At 44.6% G+C, this 26153-nt stretch overlaps 1 protein-coding gene across 1 annotated transcript; it reads right to left on the minus strand.

Moving 5' to 3' along the window:
• Window positions 1-15127: 15127 nt before the first annotated feature.
• Window positions 15128-25931, minus strand: LOC143641801 (HLA class II histocompatibility antigen, DP beta 1 chain-like). Its single transcript, XM_077109604.1, has 6 exons — window positions 25760-25931; window positions 19988-20251; window positions 16495-16776; window positions 15957-16067; window positions 15647-15670; window positions 15128-15357 (listed from the first exon to the last, which is right to left on the minus strand). Exons 1-5 carry the CDS (start codon window positions 25854-25856, stop codon window positions 15654-15656), a joined length of 771 nt encoding a protein of 256 aa, XP_076965719.1. The 5' UTR covers window positions 25857-25931; the 3' UTR covers window positions 15128-15357; window positions 15647-15653.
• Between the last annotated feature and the right edge of the window lie 222 nt (window positions 25932-26153).

Genomic DNA, 26153 nt, shown 5'->3' on the forward strand with positions numbered 1-26153 from the left:
GGCTGGGTGCTGAGGCGCTCAGTGGTAGAAATGTGGCAGAGCTTTCCCCACCCTTCTTGGGTTCAAGGGTCGGTGACTCGTGCATGGGTGTGTTTTGCTACAGCCCCAGGGTGAAGCTATGCTCACCTGTTCCTTTGTAATATTACCCCTTGCCCTGTTTAGGATAGAATTTTCCATGGAAGTGCCTTGTGTGTGTCCCCTTCTCTTACTGTGCCCTTGGGTGTGGCCTACCCAGGTGTCAGTCAACCTGCTGACAGTGGACATCATGAAGATACTCAGCCCCCTGAAACCTGATCCCTTGCCTCATTTAAATAGCTTCTCCTCAATAAAAGGGGTCAGCATGTGTGGTCTCTCTCTCTCTCTTTCTGTGGACCCTTAAGGTAGGAGGAGCTGTCACAGCGAACCCAAAAGAAAAAGGTATTTGTGTCTCTTGTGTGGTTATTTCGTGCAGCCCAGTTAGCCCAGTTTAACTGGAGTGACCCCTGAGCGTTTTAGTCGAGAGAACAGAAAACCGGCAGGCATGGTTTGCCAAAATGCCAGTCAACCTGTTTACTGCAAGTCGCCTGCCACACTGAGAAGCAAGCACCAAACAAGACTCCTGCCACAAAAACCTTATCCTTGCCTGGGATGTACTCCCCCTTAAATAAAGACTTTTTCAGTTTTTCAATTCCAGCTCTCATCAGGACTGGAAGACCCATCAGATGCTACACTTTTTACATCTAATCTCTGGTTCTGTCTTTATTTCTTACTAATTATTTCAGATTTTTTTTTTTTTTATTTTCCCAGGCAGCTTACACCTCCTGAGCAGGAACCTATCTTGTCTGGGTTCGGCTACCCTGTTAGGAGGCCATGGTGGGCTCTGGCCATTGCCCCTGCCCAGCAAAGATGGCCAGAGTTGATCTGGGAGATCTGGTCAGTTTCTTCATCCTTCTTTGATGCCCCAACTAGAAGCTCACAGCTGGTAGCCAAGGAGCTGGAGGGAGTGGAACTGGCCTTGGGAGCCACCCCCTCAGCCTCTGGGAACATCCTTTTCAGCTCCCACTTGTTATTTTGCCCTGTGCCCTAATTTTTCAACAGGTTGTCTGTCAAAGCACTACAAATCTGTTGTGTTAATGTCTGTTGGATGTTTCTTATTTCTGTTCTGTCCTTTGTGGTGCTAGGGATGGAATCTAGTTTGCATGCGAGGCAAGCCTTCTATCACTGAGCTACCCCCAGCCTGGATGTTTCCTTTAGCTGCAGTTTGCTCTGTGATTCAGCAGTCACCAAAGTTTTCTTGACAATTTTAGCTTCAGCCAGGCCCCTTGAAGCCAGCCCTCCTTTGCTCCTTTCCATTTTTGCTTTGTGGCAAGTTGAGGAAACCCCTGAGGAGTTGGAGGTGCAATGATGTGGCGTGTGTCAACCCATCTGATCCAAGTTGTCTGGCTCCATTTTTTGAGCAACAGTGAGCTCCTGGGCATCAACCCTGTGCAGAGAGTTCTGCCCCTGCTTCTCCCTCCCCACCAGTCTTCCTCACACACACTCAGTGCACTCTTCTTACTAATCTGAACCCGCCCCTTCTCCACCTCGCTTCCATCCTTTCTACTTCGTCCCATCACTCTGCCCATAATCACTCCACAGAGCCCTGAACCCTGATTCCCAGTGTGTTCATGTCAACTTCCACCACTGCCCCTTGCTCCCCACGAGTCTCCCATGCTCATCCTGCACCTCCTCTCCTCTCACACCCTCAGACTGGGCCCCATCCCACCAGCTGCTTCCCCAGTCCCCTCCTGTCTTCTGAGGCTCAGCTGGAGGTAGCACAGAGGGAAGAAAGTGGGGTTGGCTGTATGCGGGGAGACAGGGAGCATGGGGAGCTTAAAATGTATGTCACCATTCTATTTCATGAGTCTCAGGATGAACTGAAACTAGAAATTAGGAGGTGTTGTGAGGACTTGATACAGGAAGTAACAATATTAAAAGGGCCACAAGGGGGCCCCGTGAGGAAGCCATTTCCTGTTTCTCACTTCCTCTTTGGCCCTATCCTTCTCTGCTCTGAACAGGTTCTGGAAAGGAGGGACTATCTGTGAAAGGCTTTGTTGGCCTGTAATTACAGCTTGTCCTCATTGCCCCCTTTGCTCCTCTGGCCATCAGTTCATGGGATGAGGGTCCCTGCTGGTTCTGTAGATGTGGCCTCTACCTGGAGGGCTGACTCTGTGGTCTTGGGATCCTGAACGTCCTCACACTAACATAATTTCTTGTTTCAAATCTTTGTTGTTGAAACACAATCATCTTGATGACCTCTCTGAGAACCTTGTCCCTCCAGACCAGTGGGTACCATTGACCCAACAGATATCCACAGTGAATTCTCCCTGGGATTAGAGGGCCATGGATGGTGTTGGATCCCAAAGCCTTCCTCAGGGGCAGGCCAACACAGGAACACTCCATAGGCCATTCCTGTGAAGTGCGGGTTTCAAGAGCAGCATCTTTGTCCTTACCTGGGGTGTCTCTGCCCTGAGCCAAAGGGAGCTCAGAGTCACCAGCTCAGAGTGGCCATCAGGTGACTCCAGTTTATCATCCTTCTAGATCCTGAGAAGGTCCAACAGTATAGATCCAGTGTAGAACCTTCTAGATGCTGGGGAAGAACAGAGAGTGGAGGAAATGCAGAGTAGCTCCACTCAATAGCTCCACTCAATGTGAGGACAGGAGCTAGGAGAGTCTCTTATATTCTCTGGGTATGTCCAGATTTTGAAAAAGGAATGAAAAGCTGGTATCATCACCCACAAAGGAGAGAGTTGGTATGAGGCATGTGATACTTCAGGGTAAGATTCATCGGAGACCATATGAGGAAAGGCATCCTCATTTTGAGCTACTAGTCATGAGGCTTGTTTACTTCATGTTTCCCTTGCCCTGGAATAGGTCTTGAGGAATCTCATGCCCCCTTCAAGGTGATGGTCATTCCCTTTGCATAGACATGTTCTGGGATAGAGCAAGTCTTACCCAGTGTGTAACTGTCTAGGGGATTGCCCTCCCTACTCCAGAGCTATACGAGTTCATGGAAGTGCCTCTGCAGAGGTGCTGTAAGACCTTAGCATCTAAATGGACATGAAGTAAGTGTTCCTGGGATTAAACATCAGAAATGATATGGACCTCAGTATACAACCAGGAAAAAATGATTTGTTTTACTTGCTCTTTCTGGGCCACAGAGGTGCTGGGGATTGAGCCCAGGGTCTCACATGTGCTAGGCAAATGCTCTACCAGCGAGGTAACCTGCAGTTCATGTTTCTCTTAGTAACTCTGAGGGTGAAATGAGAGTCTGCTTATAAAAATGCCATAGAACCTCAGAGACACGAGAGTTTTTATTGTTAGGCCAATAATGTTATCAAAGATCATCCCTTTTGTGAATTCTTTGTGTTTTTGGAGTAACTTAAATAATAGCAAGTAATTCTCAACATATGAGTTTACAGGTGGTTCTAGAAATGAGGTAAATATTCTCCTCCCAGATCATAAAAACTAAGAGAAGAAATGACAAATCAAATGTAATTTCTAACAAAATTAAATTTCCAACTAATGTATTAAGTACTTAAAAACTTGATAACTTGAGTAAAAGTGTATAAATTACCTGACTTCGGTTTCTGTTAGGAACACGGATGCAGTATAGTAAAGAGGTCAGAACAGAGGTGTGGAGGGAGATCTCCTGTCTGGGAAGCTGCTTTTGGCTGCTTCTTGGCTTCCCAACTGTGGACAAGTTATTTCACCAGCTGCATCTTGGTTTCCTCTCCTGTAGAATAAAAGTTTTCATGCTGTGTATGTTGCAGGTTTGTTAGAAAAACTAATTGAGGTAATACTCAGTTTTTGTAAATCTCTGAAAGCAGAATCTTGCTCACAGGACCATCAGGAAATGTTAATTATTATAATGGAAGAATAGTTCAGAACACAAAAAAATCTCTTTATACAATGAAACACACCATCTAATTCCGTAATACAAGTTCTGTCATTTTAACATTAAATAGCAGAGAAGCTTACTACAGCTCCTCATCCCTTTGTACTAAAACAGAGTTATAAAAAAAAAAAAAAGATGTACCATTACATTTAATGTGAAATGATTGGAGAGAATGTTCTTAAATATAGGACCTTCTTTGTGTCACTGCCTTCTTGTATAAAGAAGAAAGAAAAAAAGACAAACAAAAATATAATAACTAAAAGTTTTCATCCCATTTATGTGTCTAGAAATAATCAAAATTTTTCTCCAAAATTATCAAAGGGGTGAAAGGGTAAACCATCAAATGAATTCTTATATGAAATTAGGAAGAAGCATTATCCATTTACACAAGTGAAAAATAGTCATTTATACAAATGAAAAGTAGCCAGGGACCCCCCCACGCCCTAGTTCCAAACAGCCCTGGGAGGGGGAGCTCCTGACGTCTCTGTTGTAGCTTCTTCCCTCATCCTAGACCCCACAGTAGGTCGGGGCTTTCTGGGCCATGTCAGGCCCGTGGTGGACACTGGGGGCAGCCCTCCACCTCCTCTCCCAGGGGTGCTAGAGCCTTCCTCAGCCAGCCACAGAGGCGCCCCCTGACTGTTCTGGTTGGTCATCTCGTCCCCTCCCTCTCCACAGGGGAAGGGGAACAAGCCCTGGCTCAGAAGCCCCCGCCCTGCGCCACCTCAGTTCTCCTCATTGTCTGGCTTACAGTGGCCACTGAGGTGCTCCTTGAACACTGAGGGAGCCAGAGCAGGGCCGGGACCCTGGGAGCCCATGCCACCCTCGTTAGCCCCAGTGGAACTGGTGCCACCAGCGCTGAGTGCTCAGGTGGGCGAGAGGGGTGGGGTGGGGCTCGGGGACAGTAGGGTCTGCAGGTGCTGTTCTCTCCTGTTTTCCTTTTCTTATTCCTTTTTGTGACTTTCTTTTTGATTTTCTCCCCTTATTTCTCCTCCTCCTCCTCTATCTGCCTCCTTTTCTCTCCCTCCAATTCTTTTCTTCTTCTTCTTTTTTTTTTGGGGGGGGGGACTATGGATTGGGCCCCTTAACCACTGAGCCACATCCAGCCCTTTTTCATATGTATTTAGAGACGGTGTCACTAAGTTGCTGAGGCTGGCTTTGAACCCTCCATCCTCCTGCCTCAGCCTCCTGAGCCCTGGGATCACAGGCTTCCTCTTATTCTAACAGCAGCGATATTTGTTTGGTACTGAACACCGCTGAGCACCAACTCTCACACCACTCTTCACATCACTTTTTTCAGGAAGGCATTTATGATCTCACTTTAGAAATGAAAAGAGATTCTGAGATTCCTAAGTGCCTCCTTCTCCCAATGTCGGGGTGCTGAGGGGAGGAGTCAGGGCCTCGTCCTCTGAGGAGCTCCTCTTTCTCACTGTTTAAAGCTAAATCTCTTGGAGCAGGAGTCACTTTCCCCATTTGACTGCCCAATGGGCTCCCCCTTTGTCTCCCCACATCCCTGCTGCTGCTCTCCTGTGGAGATCAGTGACCTTTGTCCAGCACCACCTCTAGGTGTCTTGTGTGCCACTGGTGATATTTGAGACGTGACCACTACTCTTTGCTGGAATTATCCTCCTTTCTTCCTCCTTTCCTCCCATTTGTTGATCCTTTACTTTCAGCTCTTGTTGAAGGTCCACCTTTCCCAGCATCCAGACCACACACTGGGACCATCCTCCTCTGACTTTGTACACTTTTCTTGGGGACCTAGTCTAAAATCACAACCTTGCTCACCCATGAAAACTCCTAGTCTACATCCCTAACAGTGTAACTTGAAACCCATCTACTTATTTCAACGTCCCCTAAAACCTCCTCTGTCCCTCAGAAATCCCACTCCAAGCAGAACATCCTATTTTTCTCTCAATCACTTACTTCCCAACCTTCATCGCCTTTTCAGCCACTGATGCCGCAACCCTCCTCCTGCGTTCCCCTTGTCCTTTACCAATGCCTGCAGATTTCCAGCTCAACCTGCCATTCCAACCCCCTGCTCTCTCCTTTCAGGGATTATGCTCCAGCCCCCACCTCAGCCCTCACCACTTCTCACCTCCTGGTCTTGCTTTCAACCCAGCCTTCCTGCTGCTGCACCACCCCACCAAAATCTGATCAACTGTCCTGCTTAAGGTCCTTCAGCAGTGTCCTGAGTCCTGTGGCATAAAATGCAGACACCTGCAATTAGCGCACAGAGCAGGTTACAGGGCAGCCCCCACCTCCCCTCAGCCCCAGCCCTGCTGAGGAGCTCCCTGTTCTCCTGCGATTTCACCCCTCTCCCTTCCTGAGCCCATTTCTGCTGCTGGAAATGCCCCTCTCTCTGCTTTGCCAGCCACAGGTAAAGGCCATCCCTGGGAAACCTCCCCCAAATCTTGTTGTGATTTTAATGCCCTCTTTTTGCTCCCTCGGGGCATCTTCTGTAAACCCAGAAGTGATCAAAGCTTAGACTAGTGATTTTTGTCTTTCTCATTATTGGAATTTCAAATAGTTTGAGGGACAACCTTAGTGCCTGGAGTGTGAAATTTCATTATATATATTTTAATTTTAATATTAATTTATTTTTTGCACCAGGATTGAACCCAGAGGGTATAACCACTGAGTCACATCCCCAGTCCCCTTTTTAGACAGCATTTCCTTAAATTGCTAAAGCTGGTCTTCAACTTGCAATCCTCCTGCCTCAGCCTCCCTAGACACATGGATTATAGACATGTGCTGCTGCACCAGGTCCCTTCCCCAGTGAATGAGTATTAACATTTAAATAGTACACTTCACTTAAAAAATGCTCAGACCTTTGTCAATTTATCAATATGCAGAAAATGAAATATTCTGAGGCAAATAAACTATACCTGTGTAGATCAATCAGAACTCCATGCTTTCTTCCTCTTTTCTGCAGGTGACTAATTCTCTATGGCCACTGAACTCAGGGCAGGACCCCTAAGCATTACTGTCACTAGTGTGTCTAAGGAGAGGGCTGCTCTCCATGGGCTGGGACTCAGAGGGGGAGTCCTTGGTAGAGACCGTGAACCCCACGGTGTTGTTTCACTGTAGTTTCTCTAAACACTGTCAACACCAAACCCCATCTTGTTATTGTTTTACTATAATAACAGTAGATTTTTCTTAACTTTTTGCTGCTCCTAATATATTAGCTAAAACTAAGATACTATCTTACAGGAGTTTCAAAGGCAATAAAAAATTATTTTTTGGTACCAGGGATTTAACTCAGGGACACCTAACCACTGAGCCACGTCCTGAGACCTTTTTAAAATTTTGTATTTTAGAGACAGGATCTCACTAAGTTTCTTATAGCCTCAGTAAATTGCTGAGGCAGATCTTGAACTTACAATCCCCTTTTCTGAGCCTCCTGAGTCGCTGGGATTATAGGCGGGCTCCACCGTACCTGGCTTCAAATGCAATAATTTTTATTTCCAATTGAAACTACACTTAAAAACAAATTAATCAAACTGATTTTGTTTATTATATTATTTTAAATTTACTATGTCTAAAATGAAAGTCTTGTGGATAAAATTATATAACTTACTGCTTTTATTTTAAAACTAAGAAAGTAAACCAAGTATGGTGGCACATGCCTGTAAGCCCAGCAACTTGGGAGACTGAGGCAGGAGGATTGCAGGTTCAAGGCCAGCCTGGGCAATTTAGGGAAACCCTCAGCAGTTTAGTGAGACCTGTCTCAAATTTAAAAGAGAGAGAGAGAGAGAGAGAGAGAGAGAGAGAGAGAGAGAGAGAGAGAGAGAGAATATGTCTATAGAGGTAGCTCAGTGATAAAAGTGCCCCTGCCTTCAATCACCAGTAGAAAATGAAATAAAACAAAGAAACAAACAAAAAAACTCTAAGAATGTAACTTGAGTAGTGCTAAGGGTTTGGAGATATTTTCATTCCTTTATTATTAAATACTTTTTTTCTGATTTCTATTCCATGCCTACAACCCCAGCCTGTGAAGTTGAGGCAGCCCAACATCCTCATCAACCACAGTGACAGGTTCTTCCTGGCTGCAGACACAGGAGAGGTAAAAGAATCTGTCCAAGGTCACACGAGTTCAAGGTGCAGAGCTTGGATTTGAACCAGGCACTGTGGCTCCAGAGATTGGGGTCTTACCCACATGTGGGTCATGTCACCTGCAGCCATTCTCTGTGTCCCTCACATTCTATGCAGCCTTGATTTTCTTCCATTCTCATATTGAGGTCCAGAATCTCTGTTCTGTGTTAAACATTTGCAGTAATAAAGGGCGAACCTATCTTTTTCATAATCTCTAAGGGGATATGTCTACTTTCCTTGTATATTTTTGGTTTATTATCTTAATCATAGGGTGAAAAAAACCAGTCACTTCTGTTAATTTATTGAGTTGAATTCAGCTGAAATGAATATGAATTTTCTTCTTTGGTTCACTGACAGGCTAATCACATTATGGATTTTCTGATGGTAAATCATCACTATTTTTAGAATAAACCTTATTTGATCAAAATGACTTGTTTTGAGCCTGGCACGGTGGCACACACCTGTAATCCCAGTGGCTTGGGAAGCTGAAGCAGGAGGAATGAGAGTTCAAAACCAGCCTCAGCAATTTACCAAGGCTCTAAGCAACTCAGAATAAATATACATAAATAAAATACAAATAAAATAAAATACAAAATAGAGCTGGGGATGTGGCTTGATAGTCCAGTCCCCCTGAGTTCAATTCCTGGTACCCCAAAACAAACCAAAACCAAAATCAAAACACACAAAAAAAAAACCTCCTTATTTTTGTAGTATCTGACAGATTCGGTGAGATGCATGAAACTATTCCATCAATTCTGTCTCTTGTAGTACTCTTAGTTGGCCCTGGAAATAAGGATGCACATGACCTGACATCCTTAACAAGACTCCTAAAGCACAAGAAGTAAAATGAAGAATCAACAAATAGGATGGATTAAAATTAAAAAGCTTCTTCTCAGCAAAGGAAACAATCAATAATGTGATGAGAGAGCCTACAGAATGGAAGAAAATCTTTCCCACACCATCTCAGAGCACTAATCTCCAGGATACGTAAAGAACTCAAAAAACTTAACACCAAAAAACCCAAATAACCCAATTAATAAATGGGCTAAGGAACTGAACAGACACTTCACAGAAGAAGAAATACAACTGATCAATAAATATACAAAAAATGTTCATCATCTCTAGAAATTAGAGAAATTCAAACCAAAACTAAGAAGAGCCAGGCACGGTGGCGCATGCCTGTAATCCTAGCTTGGGAGGCTGAAGCAGGAGGATCATGAGTTCAAAGCCAGCCTCAGCAATTTACCAAGGCCCTAAGCAACTCAGTGAGACCCTGTCTCTAAATAAAATACAAAATAGGGCTGGGGATGTGGCTCAGTGTTTGAGTGTCCCTGAGTTCAATCCCTGGTGCAAAAAATAAAAAGCCCCCCAAACCAAAAATAAACAAACAAAAAAAAAACTACTCTAGGATTTCATCTCACTCCAATCAGAATGGTAATTATCAAGAATACAAGCAATAAGAAGTGTTGACAAGAATGTGGGAAAAAATGTACACTCATACGGTGCTGATGGGGCTGCAAACTGGTGCAATCACTATGGAAAACAGTATGGAGATTCCTCAGAAAACTTGGAATGGATCCACCATTTGACCCAGTTATCCCACTTCTGAGCTTATACCCAAAGGACTTAAAATAGTACAGTGATGTAACCACATCAATGTTTACAGCAGCTCAATTCACAATAGCTAAACTATGGAACTAACCTAGATGCCCTTCAACAGATGAATGGATAAAGAAAATGTGGTACATTTTCACAATGGAATATTACTCAGCCTTAAAGAAGAATGAAATTATGGCATTTACAGGTGAATGGATGAAACTAGAAAATATCATGCTAAGTGAAATAAGCCAATCCCAAAACACCAAAGGCCAAATATGTTTTCTGATAAGTGGATACTGATCCATAGTGGGGTAGGGAGAAATGAAGGAACTTTGGATTGTGCAGAGGGGAGTGAGGGAAGGGGTGGGGCAGTGGGGATGGGAAGGACAGTAGAATGAGACAGACATTATTACCCTATGTACATGTATGATTACACTACTGCTGTGACTCAGCACCATGGTCTGCCAGCAGAATGAGAATTATGCTCCTTTTGTATACAGTGTGTCAAAATATATTCCACCATCATGTATGACTAATTAGAACACATTTTTAAAATTTAGGGAAAAAAAGAAATAAGGATGCATATGCTTTCTAATATGATCTGGAAGCTTTAGTCTTTTTTGTGTGTGTTTCAGGCTGCATGGGTAGGAGAGGCATGCTCTCTTCCTCAATGTGGTAGGACCCACCCACCTGGGATGTTATCAGGACAGGCGCCCAGGGCAAGGGGTGACACTGGGAAAAAGCACTTCAGTTTCTTTGATGTTTCTATTTAGTTTTCCATTTCTTCCTGTTGTTTTCATATTTATGTATTTCTAGAAATGTATCACTCTTTTTTTAACCATACGATTTATTTTTATTTTTATTTTTTAGTCTTACATGACAGCAGAATGTATTTTGACATATAATACATACATGGAATGTGCGAGAAATGTATCACTCTTAATTTTCAAATTTATAGGCATAAAGTTGGTCATAAATATTTTCATTTAAAGTATCTATATGTATAACCATTTTCCTTTTTTATTTTGGATCCCCTACATTTTCCACAGTAGGCTTTCTTGAAATCTGTTGACCTCATTAAACTTTGAATTGACTCAGAATTAGATTTTGTTTATCCTCTTGTTTTTCTATTTCATTGAATTTTGCTTTCCTCTTTATTAGTTGCATAACAAAGGGACACTTTTTAAAAACGTTTTAATCATTTAGGTCATTTGTTTTCACACTTTCCTAATAATTTTTTTTAAAAGATCATCTATTTGTAGTTCTATGTGCTATTTTCAACTAAATTATTTCATTTTTTTTCTCTTTATTTATTTAATAGTACTGGGGATTGAACCCAGGCACACTTAACCACTGAGCCATACTCCCAGGTGTCTTTTATATTTTATTTAGAGACAGGATCTTGCTACGTTGCTTAGGGCCTTGCTAAGTGGCTGAGGCTGGCCTCAGACTTGCAATCCTCCTGCCTCAGCCTCCTGAGCCAGTGGGATTACAGGAATGTGCCACTGTGCTCAGCTTGCTTATCTTTCTTTAAAGCTTAGAATTTCATTTTTTTTTTTTTTTTTTGGTGATTTTCTCTCTACCTATGTTTCTCTTACTTTCCAGATGTTTAATTACCAAGATGTCAGAATCTTTGTTTCTATCTTTCATGTCTCTTTTCTATTTTCTATTATGTAATCTTTCATACTACTCTAGGGTAAGTTCCTCAGTGTGATTTTTTATGTATTGTTTTTCAGTTGCAAAAGTCCCAGTTATTTCATCTATTATGTTCTTTATTCCAGCTATTATTTTGTTTTAATTAATTATACATGGCAGTAGAATGCAGTTTGATACACCATGTAATGGAGTATAATTTCTCATTCTTCTGGATATACATGATGGAGAATCCCACCAGCTATATAGTTATATATGTACATAGGGTAATAATGTCTGATTCATTCTACTATCTACTGCCACATCCCCTCCCCTCCCTTTACTTCACTCCCCTCTACATAATATAAAGTAACTCTATTGTACCTTAGTGTCCCCCCACCCCACACATTGTGAATTAGCATACACATATCAGAGAAAACATTCAGCCTTTGGCTTTTTGGAATTGGCTTATTTCATTTAGCATGATATTCTCCAGCTCTATCTATTTACCGACAAATGCCATAATTTCATTCTTATTTAAGGCTGAGTTATATTCCATCCTATGTATATATACCACATCTTTTTTTGCCATTCATCTGTTGAAGAACACCTAGTTAGTTAGGTATTCTGAGTTGAGCTGCTATAAACATTGAGGTGGCTCCGTCACTGTAATATGCTGATGTTAAGTCCTTTGGGTATCAACGGAGAAGTGGGATAGCTGGGTCAAACAGTGGTTCCATTCCAAGTTTTCTGAGGAATCTCCATTCCACTTTAAAATCCAGTTTTTCTGCTAGATTCATTGACTTTTGTTTTTGCTTCAAATTATCAATATCTTGCTTTACCTGTTTTTTTAACCCTTTTATTGTGAACTAGAGGACATTTTCATGAAACACATAAAACAATACAATGTACAGCCAATGGTTATAAAGGCAGACAGCCATGTAACTAGTACCTGTGACAGAAAATAGAGCATTGTTAGCATCTCTGAGCCCCTCAGGGCAGCAGGTAGTTTATAATCTTTTTAGGAACATAGGTTCCCTTTATCCATAAAGCCCAACAGAGCTCCTACTACATGGTAGGTCCTCCTGTAATGCGGGGAGCCACCCGTGAATTACTTGAGGATCTTCTCTTGGTATCGAGCCATGGAGATTTAGGCTTAACCTTGGGAACTGTCCCGGCTCCCCACGCACATTAGACTGCCCAAGACACATGACCTCTATCTCTGCTCCACTAGGAAGACCCCTCTCCTGGCTCCAGATTTGGGCGTAACCCACTGGGAACTGGACAGCCCACCTCCTACCTTATTTGGCAAAGGACATTCCATGGAAAACCTTTGATGTTCCCCGATGTAAATAAAGCAAGCATGGGCTCCATTCCATTTTGCTCTCTTTTAGTGTGGAAGCTACATCTATATGATCGGCCAGGGTATCCTGCCCCTGCTTTCTAAAAATATTTCCTGTGTCCTGTGGTTTTTCCGATGCTCTGTCTTTCTTAGCTTTTATTCTGCAGCATCCCATTCCACCAAGAGGCACTCCATTCCCACCACCTGTGCAAGACGTGGGTGGGAATGGAATATAGGTGGCAGGTCCTCACATGTATTATTTATGTAATATGCAGTTACTGAGTAATCGCTACTTTCAAGGATACCAACTCATTTGCAGCTGGATGTAGCCATGTGATAGGGGAACCCAGGAGGAGAAATGACATCTCCTTAGGGTATCCCTAACTCTCTGTGACCATCACCTGGGGCAGCAACATATGTCAGGCTAAGAAGACTACCTTCTTGTAAGGAGGGGCAGAACATGAGAGGTCAGGTGTTAGGTGTAAAGGGACAGAGGTATGACACTAACCTGGGAAACCTAACCCTGTCGTGTCTTTTGTGACAGAACAGGACATTGGCACTTCACCAGCATCAGCTCTGCTTTAAAACTCCAGTCCCCACTTTCTCTTGAATCTCTGTGTCCCTCAAAGCAGTCATGGGACTGATGTACCCAAGACCTGTCCTATTCCTGCCTATTTTTGATCCTACTCAGACTTAGCACCTAGCAAAGAGCCTGACACATACACTATATCCAGTAAATGTTGTTGGAATTTTGATAAAAGGTGGCCCCCACACTGGGTGGTCTTCACACCTGTCTCCTTGGGACTTCTCCCTACTCTGCGTCCTTCCACAGAAATCCCAGAGACCAACACATACCTGGTATGGACCTACCTGATGCCTGTTTTATGTAGCTGCAGAGCCTTCCCCATTTCCTGTATTCCAGTCCCCTAGAGGCACTTCTCCTGGACCTCTAACGAGCATGCAGAAACCACAGTGGGTCCACCCTGGTCCTGCCGTGGCCTGTGGCATGTGGTGCAGTGGATGAGGAATGGTTGGGGAAGATTCCAGTTGGGTATTTTGTAATATTCAGTGCCTGAAGGCTCCGCGGAGGAATCTACACATTCTGTGTCTAGGGATTTAATAGTGATCTTGATTTTAAGACTTCTCAAATTCTCATGGCCTGTTTCTGTGTTTGAATGGCAGGGTTATAATTATATTATTTTTTGCTACATAGACTTCTCATGTGGTGGCTCTGAATCTAGAAAGGAAAATGAAGAGATAGAGGGTCCTCATTTGTCTGCTGAACACTGTCCTCGTCCTCTCATTATGTGACAGCTGAAATTACTACACAACCCAAGGCAGCAGTTACTCCTGTATTAGTGATGCCCTAGTCCCCACCTTCAGCCCCAACCTCTCCTGGAAATGGGGGAGTCTGATCCCCAGATTCAGAGCACAGTGAGAGGAGACTGAGAGAAGATCTCTGTAGCTTGTAGGAACTGACCAGGGACAGGTGTCAAGAAGAATATGAACCCAGAAACTGCTTCTATGAAGCCAGGGACAGGGAGGTGACCACTTTGTGTGTCAAGAGCTGTAGAGCACTCAAGATGTGCATAGATGGGCTTGTGGCACACGCATGTAATCCCAGCAGCTTGGGAGGCTGAGGCAGGAGGATTGAAATTTGAGGCCAACCTCAGCAACTTATTGAGAGACCCTAAGCAACTCAGTGAGACCCTGTCTCAGAATAAAAAATAAAAAGGGCTAGGATGTAGCTCAGTGGTAAAGTGACGCTGGGTTCAACGCCTAGTACCCCATCCTCCTGCCCCACTCCCCAAAAAAGGAGTTTAGTTCAAACATGTCCTCCATCTAGACTTAAAGAGAACCTAATGTGAAATATGAAACTAAGAATAATTTTGTATTGTAAAAAGAAGTCCTGTGTCTGAAAAAGTGCTACATGTACTGATTTGTCTTTTAACAACTGGGATGTATTTCCCACTGTACAAATTATTAGGATTAGAGGTCTGGGTAGGTTGAGGAATACAAATTTCAAGGATAAGTCTGTATCTTCTACTTTTTGTACTCAAAATGTGAGCCATACTTGCTTAACCAGTATTTATTATGCATGCAATAAAAATGTTTAAAGTTTATTAATTATACTTATAATCCTTAATTTTTATTTTTATCTTATTTCTTAGCTGATAATGGTGAAACATGCACTTAATAAGATATATGTTGAATCGGTGACTATAGGTCACATAACCATATTCATGTTCAGAGTCACTGTCTGCTCACCAAAGAATAATTAGGAATCATGGTTCCAGACCTACGTAGATGAAAGGGGCAACACAATTATGGGGCAGCCCATAATATAAATATAGTAAATTCAAAAGAAGTCCATGTCCAGTCGGCTACCTTATGCAACAGTTAGTATATCCCTATTTTTATGTTTTCCTTTTTGCCTGTGTGTACATGACAATGAACTTCTCCATTATCTCTGTTCACCAAAACCTACACACAAACGCAATGGCAGAGATGACTCACTGCATATTCTTAAAAGAAAACAAACAACCATGTTGGATTTTGATTATTTATGGAGTTCAGGAGGAGGGAACTTGGTTGAAGCCTCAGGAAACTGCATTGAGTCAAAGAGCAGAACTATAGACTCTGGTTTCAGAGCAATTACTTGACAGCAACATCCTTTGGGAGGCTGGGAGTCTGCCCCAGAATCAGCCTCAGGGACTGAAGAAATGCAGAAAAATCCTTGTTCCAAGGTACAGAGAGTCTTCTGGTAAGATCAGGAGCCCTGTGGGGTGGAGAAAAAGTCATCCCAGGTTGGTGAGCCCTCTTCCTCTGAGCCCCAGGACAGAGAAGCTATGGCCTTATAAGATTGAGTCTTAGCCTGATAAAAACCCGTTTTCCTGAGCTTCCATCCCCAGTGGAGTAAAGGAAGGCCCTTTGCCCACGCTCACTCAAGGGCTGAGGCTGAGAGGGAAGTTCAGGCCTGCGACCTCTTCCCTGTGGTCAGTCACAATGCAAGGACAACACCTAATCCTTCTGCAACCCAGTCCCTCAAGAAAACAGAGGAGTGTTACCTGTTTGTCAAGGTCCTCGTTGAGCTGGAATGAAAGGAGGAAAGGGGATGCATTCAGCCATTAAAACCACCTCAGAATGAGAGAAACCCTTATCCCACCTTCCAGTGCCCTCACTACAGGGACCCCACATGAGCTTGAGCACCAGACCTTGTCATCTGGGCTTTCCTCCCTCCCTACAGGCCATCTTTGCTTTGATGATCTGATTTCAGTGGCTTCTAGAACTCTCCAGCACTGCTCTCCTGCTCAGTCCCTCATCATGCAGATGAGGAAGCCAGGAAGGCAAGCCTCGGTCTCCTCCTGGCTTTCTTACCTTTCTTGCTTCTCTTGTGCATGAAGACGCCCACTACAAGGAAGATGAGCCCCAGCACGAAGCCCCCGACCCCAGTCAGGGTCTTGTTCCGGGCAGAGTCAGACTGTGCCTCTGGAAGAACAGAATCCAGGATTAGTTTCAGGGCCTCCAGCTGCATCCCTTCCTGGGTCTTGTCTGAGATCCTGGAGGTGGAGCAGGAGGTCAGCAGGAGGACAGTGAGAGGGTCCACTGAGGAGGAGGAGGAGTACATTCAGAAAGAACACCCTCGTTCTGGACTTAGGGTGGTGAATTCAACAGGAGGACAGATGCTGTTTCTGGCAGCCGCCTTTCAACATAACAGAGACCAGGGTAAAAGGTTAAGCAAGGAGATCTTGACCCCAGGGACAGGTTAGTCTCCACTGCCTCTAGCTTATAACTACAAGTAGATGGAAATGTCCCAGTGTACACACACATAAGACAAGATGAGTGGACCCTGGAGCCAATTTGTTCCCTGCATCTCAGAATGTGGGGTCTAGAAGGTCACTTGAGGGTAACTCACTCCACTCCACAGTGACTGGGCTGTTCAGGCTGGGGTGCTCCACGTGGCAGGTGTAGACATCTCCCTGTTTGGGGGTCATCTCCAGCATCACCATGATCTGGAAGGTCCAGTCTCCATTTCGTATCAGTTCGGTGGCCACAACCCCAGCTGTTTCCTCCTGCCCATTCAGGAACCATCGGACTTTAATGTTGCCTGGGTAGAAATCTGTCACGTGGCAGACAAGCATGTTGTGATGCTGCAGGGTCCCCTTCTTGGTGGGAGACACATGAACTTTAGGCTGGACTAGGAGAAATAAAAGGAATGATATTTGAGATTATTATTTTTTAGATGTTTTCATTAGGGAAGTGGTTTTTATATATTTAAGATACAAATGTCATAATTGGGTTAGTGGATACCTGCTATATTAAAAAGATGGAGATAGGCCTTCAAAGGGAATATACATAATTATTAGTTATATGATAAAGAAAGATTGGCAAGGTTGGGGCAACACAAAAGCAGCACTTTGTGGCAATTTTAGTAGAAATTTAAATTATGAGTGATTGATTAAGTCTTTTGATAAACAATCCTTCTTCAGCTATGAAACTACCTGTCTTTTCAATGTTGTATCTTGATGAAATGGATGCAAAATTTAGTCAAATAACTTCATGAAGATATATAGGCAATGACATTCTCTCGGTCTGCCAATCTAAGTTTATATCCCAAACATTAAAAGTACAAGAAACAAATTTGACAATGACTTGTTTTTCAAATAGCCTATATATTTGATGCTCTCCCTTACCTACAAAACCTCAAGATCTTCAAATCTACAGTCTTATTTTCAAATGCAACATTCTGAGCCCCATCTATTTGGTTAGTAGGAATTTCAGTCTGTTCCCTAGTTTCTCTTCTGCAAAGTCTTTCTGGGTTGCCTGATGGAGCCCTCAAGTGCAGATGTCTATACCTCTGTATCTCTCTGATGTACCTTCCTCTCCTTGTTCTTCCCTCATCCATCTTTCTGCTGCTCCTGTGTCCATTTCCATACTGCTGTCTACTTCCTGTCACCTCCTGACACCTCCTGATAGTTACGACTCCTCAACATCTACCACCTTCAGAAGACTTCCTGCTCTCCAGAGGCCAGACAAGATCCATGTGCCTCTAGAGAAAGCCTGTTCAGGGAAATTTCCCACATCATAGCTTCTAGGTCCTAGTAACTTACTTCTTCTTTTTTTTTTTTTCCTAATTTCTACTCCAAGAAAAACAAATATGCTGAGGTGGAACAGGGTCAGGTAACAGCATGTTCTTGAGGTATCCCCAAACCTATTGTCTCCTTAAACAACTTGACTTCCTGTTTGGACTTCTCCAATACGGCCAGTCTTCTCCCTCATAGATGCTTTCTTCTCAGGGACATCTTTTATTTTGACCACTTTTATAAACTCATAGTTATCAGATGTTCGGCTCCTGTCTCAGTTGCAGTTTGTGAATTTGGTTAAATTTCTCTCCCTTAAGACTCTTGGGGCCTCATGCAAGTCAGTGGCTCTATCTGCATGACTATTTTAAGGCCCAGATCATTCCATAAAGAACTGAGCCTAGAATATACAACTGACATTTGGGGGCACTGAAGCAAGGTCTGTAAACCAATGGTCTTATTTCTTCTCCAGCTCAAAATACCTTTCATAAAGGCAAGATATTCCCATGTAGTCTAAGGCTGCTTTTTTCAATGCCCACAAAACACCTGTTTAGTTACTTCTAGAATTTTTGTTAGACGTTCACACTGCAAATTCCCAAACACTCATTCTCCCTTTCCTCTCTTTTTCTCTCCTTATAATTCATGCTCTATTACTTTTTTCCTAGACAATAACAATGTTTTCTTATTCTATCTTTCTGACTTCAGGAACTCCTCTTTCCAACCCATTGAACACTCTCTGAAAACGGAACTCTGGCCTTGACATTTCCTACCTGAGAAACAAACCAAAATCCTGAAGTTTAGGGTCTGACAACACTTACCTGGTTACATGAGAATTACTGGGGATCAATTAAAAATATAGTTTTCCTGATCTCATCACCTACAAAATGTGATTCTCTGGGCAGAGATTCTAGTGCCTTAAAGATCTGTGCTTTAAAGATCTTCAGGAGACTCTGCTGAGCAGAGCTAGTTAGGGACCCAGTGATCTAGGTGACTAAACCAAACTCCTCAGACTGACACCAGGGCTCTCTGTGAACTGACAATGAATTATGCCACAAAGAAGGTTGTGTCCCTACACACTAATGGTCAGGCCCTGTAATTATTGCCAATCCTATTTCTTGCCTCTGGACATTTTCTTACCTAATTACTTTGGCAACTTTTCTAAAGTCATGTCACTCTCATAATTCTTATCAATTGGTTCACATCCTTACTCTTGGCAGATAACATTGATTTCCACTTTCCAAAAAAGAGAGAGAGAGAGAGAGAGAGAGAGAGAGAGAGTTCAAAGGTGAGAGAGAGAGAGAGAGAGAGTTCAAAGGTGAGCCCTCCCACAGTCTCTCCCTTCTCCTACCCTTCATCCTTTCCCTCTTCTATATGACAAGTGTCCCTGTTTCTGTTGAAGGCTCACCCCTCACCCCTTCATGCTATTCCACAAGCCCCCGGCTCTTGAAAAGTCCTCAAAAAAGTTTTGGCTCCAGACACACCTCACCTGTCTTCTCACCTGTACACTCAGGTTTCCTGAAGGATCAGCACATTCAACGCAAACACTACTCAGTAACAGCCCTGGGAATCCTAGACAAATACCATCGCAGCCCCAAGGAGCTTCTGCTCCACGCTCAGCCTCACCCGGTCCTCTTACTTAGCCCACCTGGTTCAGTTCCTGCTCCCAAGCTGCAGACAATCTGCACTCCCTGGTTTCCAAGCCCGCCTTTCAACCTCTATCTACTTATCTTCTGAAGTCGTTGGTGTCACTGTTGACTGCTGTCACCCCCTCTACCTCAGCTTCTGTGGCATTTCTCTGCCTTGGTTCTTCTAACCCCACTCTTTACTTCTTGTTCTGCTTGTTTTTTTTCTCTGAGGCAACATCTCAAATGTCTGTGTTCCTGGGATCAGCCCTTTACTCTCTTCCCACTGGATTCTGCCTCCTTAGATGATCTCAAAAAAGCCCAGATCTCCCTTCCCAGCTGCAGACCCTCCTGTTCCTGTCCAGAGGAAATCCAGCGGCGGGCGGGCGTCCCTCAGCTCTCAATCCGCGGTCTCCCAGGGTGTCTCCCGGAGGTGGCCTCTCGGTTTCCATTTCCCACTTCCCGCGACAAGTTATCCTGTCGCCTCACTGCCCAGCTAGTGAGTGGCTCCGCCTGATGATCTCGGGGTTGGCTTCCCTCCATTCCACCTTCCTCGCTTCCCGTCCAGCATTTTGGGTCCTCGCCCTCGGGATTGGCCCTCCCGCACTCCCCCAGCCCCGCAGTCCCCTTCCCGCCCTGGGACCGCCCTGGCGGCGGCGGTGGCTGCTCTGGGCCCCGCGGCGCCCGACCCCGCCCTTGGTCTCACCTCGGCGCTGCACCGTGTAGCGCTCGATGACCTCGTAGTTGTGTCTGCAGAACGTGTCCACCGCGGCCCGCTTCTGCTCCAGGACGTCCTTCTGGCTGTTCAAGTTCTCGGCTTGCTGCCGCCCCAGCTCGGTCACCGCGCGGTACTCCCCCACGTCGCTGTCGAAGCGCAGGTACTCCCCCAGGTTGTAGACGTATCTCTCCACGTAGCGCTGCGTCCCGTGGGAGGCGTAGCAGTCCATCCGTCCCTGATGCAGATAATTCTCTGCCAGGAGCAGGACGGCGCTGAGTCCGGGCGCTGCGACTCCCACGGCCCCACGGCCCCACGGCCCAAGCGACCCCCTCTCTTGTCCCCGACCCGCCCTTCCGGACCGAGCACAGCAGCCGCCATGCTCCGCGACCCCCGCCCGCCGGCCCCTCGGCTTCGGGTCAGTCCTGACGCCAGGACCCTCGGGCCGCCCGCCAGGCCCCAGGGCCCAGAGCCGCCCGGAGACGCGGCGACCTTGTTCCTGGAGCCCCCGCTCCCGCTCTTCATGGCCACTGGTGCACGCGGGGTCAATATTTACCCACCAGGGTTGGGTTTTAAATACCATCTTTTTGTTTGTTTGTTTTTTCAATAACGAGCCCTGGATTTTAGGTCACGGAACGGATCCAGGCCCCCCTTTCCTCACTGTAACATGAGAGGATCTACTGAGTAACGGTGACCCTCTGCTGAGGGTGACCCAGTGACCTTTAGGAAGGAGAGGGCACTTTGGGAAGTCGTCAATTTTGCAGAGGCCGGGGGAGGGCGATATTTCACTTGGGGTCACAGGAGGAGCAGAATTTCACTACAGCACAAAGTCCCCTAGACAGAGAAACTGCAGGGGCAAGAGGAGCTGGAAAGAGAGTGGTGCTGCTGTCCCTATCCAGGCTTTGAGCCTGACCCTGCCATCCTGTAGAAAAACTTAGTTCAATGTCACCTCCTCCAGGAAGCCCTTCCTTCTTTCCTTCTCTTTTCTTCAGCGATGTGTTCTTTCCTCTGTGCCAGTATCTTGAATATAACTCAGTTTACTCTTGTTCTGCATGCTGGGAATGTAGATAGAAATTTCCTAAAATTTTCTTAAAGCTCAGGATAAAGAAAGCCCATCTATCCTAAAAACTTTTCATTTTTCAAAGATGACTATAGAAAGAGTGTTCTCACAGATGTGGAATGGATTTTAATCAATGAAAACCACAACACCCAGAGACCTTGAGGGTGGGCTCTATTGTTCCTGGACTCATAGATGATTTGTTTGTTTGTTTGTTTTTTGTATCAGAGATTGAACCCAGCAGTGCTTAACCACCACTGAGCCACATCCCCAGGCCTCTCTCTTTTTTGAGACAGGGACTTGCTAAGTTGCTGAGGCTGCTTTTGAACTTGTAATGCTCCTTTCTCTGCTCCAACTTGCTGGGATTACCAACATGAGCCACCACAGCCAGCTGATGATACAGTTTTTATGTAAAGAAACATGGTAGCCTTCCTCACACTGGACTTCTTAGAGAGCTACCTACATCGTTTGGTAAATGCAGTCTCCACAGAAGTAACAGTGATCTTTCATGTTTTCTTTTATTTATTTATTTATTTATTTAATTTTTTTCTGTTTGTCTCTTTGGGCCTGTTCTCATTGGCGGAAACAAGGTGGTGTGATTGTTTTGCATGTCTTTCCCATTCTGTATAGATTAACATCTCAAGGCAAATACTTACTGTTTTCTTTTTATATATCCTACATCTAACCTAGCTCTCAGTACATTTTTCCTTATCAGTAAATGTTTGAACCAACAAATGAAATGAATGATATGTCGGGGCCACAAGAGGGAGCTCTAAACCAGTATATTATGTATGTTTTAATGGGAGCAGCCTGTTACTTCATTAGAAAGGACATCAGAAGTTAAAATGCCAGATCCAATCAATCACACAGCTTCTGAGGCCAAATGTGGTGGGACTACAAAACCATTTTGAAATAGGATGCTCAGCTGTTTTTCACCTTGTCAGGGGGAGACTGAGAGGAACTGGGAGAGGTTAAAGTCAAAGACAGGAGCCCAAAGCCCTAGATGAATCTGTGCTGCCTGCTCTAGCCCCAGACACTGGGGAGGCTTCCTGAAGAAGAAAATAGGCCTGGAGTTTCCAGGAGCAAGATGGAGGTGATTGAGGGGCGATCTGATCATTCCTCCTGTCACACAGTGATGGCCAGAATGACTTTGGTCTTCTAGAGAATTCTGTCTTACCTCCACCTCAGAAACTACAGAGTTAAGGAAGAGAACAGAAAAGGGATAGGTGGGGTCTCAAGGGCCACCAATAGGCCATTAGTCCACAGTGGCTAAGGCAAGAGCCATGCTTGGCTTAGATATCCTGGCTAGCTCCTTCCTGGTCCCTTTTGTCTCATCTTCTGAGTCCCCTGGCCATTGCTCCTAATCCCCTCTAGTCCAGATTCTTTCTCCCTCTTCTAACCACTTGCCTGTCCCTATTCAGTTGCCCAGCTCTGAATGTGTATCTTGTAATTTTAATCTGTTTGTCCTTTTCCTCTCCTCATTTATCAACATGGGAATTTTTTCAGTCTAGAAAAAATAATTTAAAAACTTTTCTCTAGCAAAATTTAATGTCTCCCTTCCTTCTTTCCTTCCTATACTGGACATTGAACCCAGGGGAACTTTATCTTTGAGCTACATCCTCAGCTCTTTTTACTTTTTATTTTGAGACAGGGTCTCAATAAGTTGTTTAGGGCCTTGCTAAGTTGCTGAGGCTGGCCTTGAACTTGTGTCCTGCCTCAGCCTCCAGAGTTGCTGGGATTACAAGCATATGCCACCATGCCCAGCTCAGGCATTTAACTTTTAAAAAAATACAGTTATTCCTGCAAAGAAGACATAAGCGATGTAAGGGTTTTTAAATGGAATTTGAAAACTTCATTGTTTATGAGAAGCCATACACCATAGGTAGAATGCTTGTCAATTTAGTTACCCAGAGCACATTTTGAAAAAGCACTGACATAAATGAATTAATGACTTTTCCAGAACAGAATATACTAAAAAAAATATATATAATTGCAGGAGGATATAGTGGAGGCAATACAGTCAAAGAAAAAGAACACAATACAGGCATGAAAGATTTAAGTCCCTGTATTACTGTGTGATCTTGGGCAAGAAACAACCTTCTAAGTCTTCATTTATTTTCTTTCTTTTTCTTGTCTCTTTCTTTCATTACCTTCCCTCTTTTTCTTTATTTATTTTCTTGTTTCTGTTTTTATTTTTGTTTGCAATGCTGGGGATCAAACTCAGGGCACTGCACATGCTATAGGCAGATGCCCTACCACTGTGATACACCCCCAGCTCTAAATCTCCATTTTTTGAAATGTGAAATATACTAATAACATTACTTACTGTGAAGAATTGTTGTGCGAATGAAATAAGTTAACACATGAAAACCATGTAGCTTTGTGCTGGCACTGATCAATACATGTGCGTTCCTTTCCTTTACAATGGTGTTCTGCTTTAATCTAGTAAAATACTAAAGAAACCCACAGGAAGGAGGAACCAAGTAGCTCACTGGCTACTTGAAAGCCTCCAGGGGAGTTGCCTTGTGGACCAGACCTTCAAGTTGAAAAGGTTTTGTTGTTTAGTTGCTGACTGTTTTTTCTACCTCTCTTTTATCTTAGTGAGTTTTTTTTTTTTCTTTATACTGAGACACCATCAGGCTCTGTTGCTCAGGCTGCTCTCAAGTTCCCGATCTCCAATAATCCTCCCTCCTCATCCTCTCAAGTAGCTGGGACTGCAGGTGTGTGTCACTCTGCCTGACTTATCCTAGTGATTTTACTTGGAGGGGAAATGAAATAAAAATAAGTTTACAAAGACTTAAATCATAATAAGCTTCTGGGAAGGCCCAGCTGGTGGGACAGGGACTTGGGAGTGTGGCCCTGAAGCCCTGGGGTGTGGCCCTGAAGCCCTGGGGTGGTGGGTGTGCTGATGAGGAAGCCAACTGTGGAAAGCACATATTAAAGATCTGTCAGAGCCAAAAGTTTGTTGCCGACTGAGTCTGGTTCCTTAGAGCCCATCTGCTGTATCGGCTCTTGCTCATCATGGTGGTCTTGACCAGCCTTTTCTTCCCCCAGCCCCCTTAGCCAAAGCCTGCTCTCTCGTGCCTTTCTCTTCTGCCCTGTTTGAGGTGAAAGGTAAGGGGGATCATAGTTTGCCCTTCCCCTCTGCTTACACTCCCTCCAGGTTCTTGAAGTTATTATTATTATTTTTTAAAATATTTATTTTTGGTCAGACACAATATCTTTATTTATTTATTTATTTTTTAGTGGTGCTGAGGATGGAATCCAGGGCCTCGCATGGGCTAGGCGAGCGCTCTACCACTGAGCCAAAACCCTGGCCCTTTGCAGTTATTATTGATCATTTGTTTTGGGCAGGCTACTCTGGTAACCAACCCTCAATCTATTCCGCACATTTGTACATTCTCATCCAATCCTTCTACAAACATCGGTCCACTTTTCTCCTCTCTCCTCCTCCTCACACCATCACACTCACCGTCCACCCCACCTCTGTCATTCCTTTCACTCCTCCCCACTGTCCATCATCCCTCAGAACAACTCTTCCTATGAAGGCCAGCATAGTCTCCCTCACCTCCTGCCATCAATCAGTGTCGTCCTGACACACCTCCAGGCTCCTCTTTCCCCTCTTCCTTCCCAGGACTTTGAAGGCATGGTTGCCACAGCTGAGCTGTCTCGCTGTTGGCCCCAGCAACTCTCTGTGACTAACAAGGACACATTCTCCCTCCCTTGTCAGCAAGTGGACCTGGTGTGATAGGAGAGGGGCCCTGGGGACTGGACTCAGGACATTCAAATTGTTACCCCAGGAACATGAGGAAGTGAAATGAGGACAGTACATCCTAGGACAGGAGTGGAGGGGTCTGAAAGAAGGTGGCTTGGAGAAGGAAAGGTAGAAGTTAGTAGAAAACTGACAGCTATTTTATAGATCTTCCAGTTGTGGTGTTGGGTATGAATTGGGGCCACAGAGTTAAGAAGCATTCTGAGAGAATCAGTGGTTCTCAGAAGCCATAATACACTTTAGCCAGGGGAGCAGCATGAGAAGTCTCCCCTTGGCCTCTCCTTCCCTGGCTGTCTGGTAATCTACACTCAGCCCCTTTCTACAGACCTACACACCCTCCTCTCACTCTTCCTACAAATCTCAATTCTCTCTAATACTATAACCAAGCTCTGGGAAGATTGAAAGGATCACCTTTGACAAGAGTGCTGCTGGGGTAGAACCATCACCTGCCCTGTCCCCTTCCTCTCCATGTGGTCATCGCCGTCCAGGGGCCTGGGCTCCTGTCCCACTCTGGGAAGTGGAAGGGACTCTTCCTGAGCATGAAATTGTCAGGGTGACCTGAGTCCCCTCAAACCATGATAAAGATATGAGGAAATTAGGAGGTGGGCTTTGCTGACCATCTCTCTGGAAACATTGTCACCTAAAGTCATTCTGAACCTCTTGGCCCACTGTCCACAAGACACAAGCATACCACCACCTTGGCACCTTTCTCCTGTTCACTGTCCCTATGTCCCTGGAAGAGAGAACATGTTGGCTAGACAGTTACAAGGAGGTAACCAGCATTCTGTAGCTGGGAAGAAAGGACATGAGGATGTGGTAGTGCCCTATCCCTGCTGCCATATTTTTTTTTCCCCAAAGTCTGATTCCCTAGGGGAAAGGCCTCAGGAGTTGTTCCCTGAGCCAGGCCCTCCAGGAACAGCTGCTCTGCTCTTACCTGGAGTGGCCATACCCTGGACCACAGGGTTGAACAGCACCATCAGAGACACCATCAGAGCTGTTGCCCAGGAAGCCTCAGAGACCTGCAGGACCATCACGGAGCTAGAAAAGGCTGGTGAGCTGAAGAAAGTAGCAGTCAGGGAAAGAAGGACGGACCTGCTGAATGGAGCTCCTGGGTGAAATATCAGAAACCATGAACCAAAGTAGTCTCCTACGACCCTGGGATTGGACGGATTCTGAGAAAAGAACCAATGAGCAAGAAGCTTTGTGTGAGTCATCACTCACTAGGCAGATGGTTAGTGGAAATGGCCTGTAAGATGCACTTAAGATGATGGAGAAAGGAGAGTGATACTCACTTTAACCGAGTCATGAGGTTTGGGGAGATTATGTGT

The sequence above is a fragment of the Callospermophilus lateralis genome, chromosome 6 (assembly GCF_048772815.1).
Source record: "Callospermophilus lateralis isolate mCalLat2 chromosome 6, mCalLat2.hap1, whole genome shotgun sequence".
NCBI lineage: Eukaryota > Metazoa > Chordata > Mammalia > Rodentia > Sciuridae > Callospermophilus > Callospermophilus lateralis.

Coding starts and splice junctions, on each gene's coding strand:
- LOC143641801 (XM_077109604.1), bottom strand. CDS start 25,856: ATGGTCCTGCAGGTCTCTGAGGCTTCCTGGGCAACAGCTCTGATGGTG. Junction 20,252..25,759: donor CCAGGGTATGGCCACTCCAG/GTAAGAGCAGAG, acceptor TGCTCCTGGCAG/AGAATTATCTGCATCAGGGA. Junction 16,777..19,987: donor CTACACGGTGCAGCGCCGAG/GTGAGACCAAGG, acceptor TATTTCTCCTAG/TCCAGCCTAAAGTTCATGTG.